Consider the following 1414-nt stretch of genomic DNA (forward strand, 5'->3'; position numbering starts at 1 on the left):
AGTTAAGGTGACTGTGGAAATTAAGTGTATTGCAAAGTTGAATTGGGAAAGAATAAACTAGTTTTATTTAAGAAAAGACTTGCGTCGCTAAAGTTTCATCCGAAAGAAATTATACGAGAAATTAACTAACGACCAAAGACGTAACAATACTCTCACAGCTCCTTCTTGGTAACTAGGCGGACTTACAAATCTTGGGTTCGATTCCTCGCGATGGATAGGGCACATATTTTAACATAAAAACTAGACTATAAATCTTATTATGGTAACTACTTCAAGTTTAGCTCACACCAGTAATAGTAAAAGAAAAATGTGGAAATACCTTCCATGTGAAATACGAAATAAATGCTCTACTGAATATTACTTTATTTTCTAAAGTTGATAACCTATTTGATAAAAATGTGTTCCGTGGTTTCTTCCAGCCGTGGCGCATGGAGACGAACTTTTCTACTTATTCGACTTGCAAATAGAGAATCTTCGACCTCTATCACGGCTGGATAATTTGACAAGTACCCGGATGTTAACACTGTGGACAGATTTTGCCAAATATGGGTTAGTATTTTTAACATAACTATAACATATCGAACATAACTGTAACTATAACAGAATGAACATAACCGTAGCTAGATCATACTGAATATAACTGTAAATATATTATATCGAATATAACTGTAACTATAACAGAATGAACATAACCGTAGCTAGATCATACTGAATATAACTGTAAATATATTATATCGAATATAACTGTAATTAGAACATTTCGAATATAACTGTAACTACAACAGTTCAAATATAACTACAACACGTCGAATGCGAAATATAAAAAAAACTGAAAACACACTTGGACAAATAGAGAAATCTTAGACGTTAGAGGTCATATTAGTAACAATTTGAGCCCGGCATGGCCCGGTGGATAAGTCACTCGTCTCGCAATCCGAGGGTCGCGGGTTCGCGTCCTTGTCGTACCAAACATGCCCACTAGGGCTTGGGGCTAGCAACTCCACCCCAATAACAATTTGCTACTGCAACAACAACACGTCCGTCGGCGAAGTGTTGTTGTGGCACACTAGGAACGACAGGAAGTAAGAAGAAGAAGTAACAGTTTAGTAGCAGAAAATATATTTGTCTTTTTCAGTCATTTTTAAAATGAAAGACAGCAAACAATGTGTACAATTTTATATTTAATTTTGTTCTTTTTCATAATATAGGATTCTATAAGTTGTTAGGTCGTCCTTACTTCTTCACTAGTACCCCTACAAAAGCCATGGTTCTAATTTGTCAGATCCTCCCTACTTTTTTCACTAGTACCCCTACAATAACCATGGTTCTAATTTGTCAGATCCTCCCTACTTTTTTCACTAGTACCCCTACAATAACCATGGTTCTAATTTGTCAGATCCTCCATACTTTTTCA

The 1414-nt window shown here is 35.6% G+C and overlaps 1 protein-coding gene across 1 annotated transcript in view; it reads left to right on the forward strand.

Annotated features, from left to right (window-relative positions):
* LOC106472786 (esterase FE4-like) overlaps positions 1 to 1414 on the forward strand; it is a 26420-nt gene that overhangs the window by 22389 nt on the left and 2617 nt on the right. Inside the window, exon 6 of the mRNA XM_022401314.1 lies at positions 420 to 549. Within this exon, the coding sequence (XP_022257022.1) occupies positions 420 to 549 (130 nt within the window). The remainder of the gene's footprint in view (positions 1 to 419; positions 550 to 1414) is intronic.

The sequence above is a fragment of the Limulus polyphemus genome, unplaced genomic scaffold (genome assembly GCF_000517525.1).
Source record: "Limulus polyphemus unplaced genomic scaffold, Limulus_polyphemus-2.1.2 Scaffold5609, whole genome shotgun sequence".
Classification (NCBI taxonomy): Eukaryota; Metazoa; Arthropoda; class Merostomata; order Xiphosura; family Limulidae; genus Limulus; species Limulus polyphemus.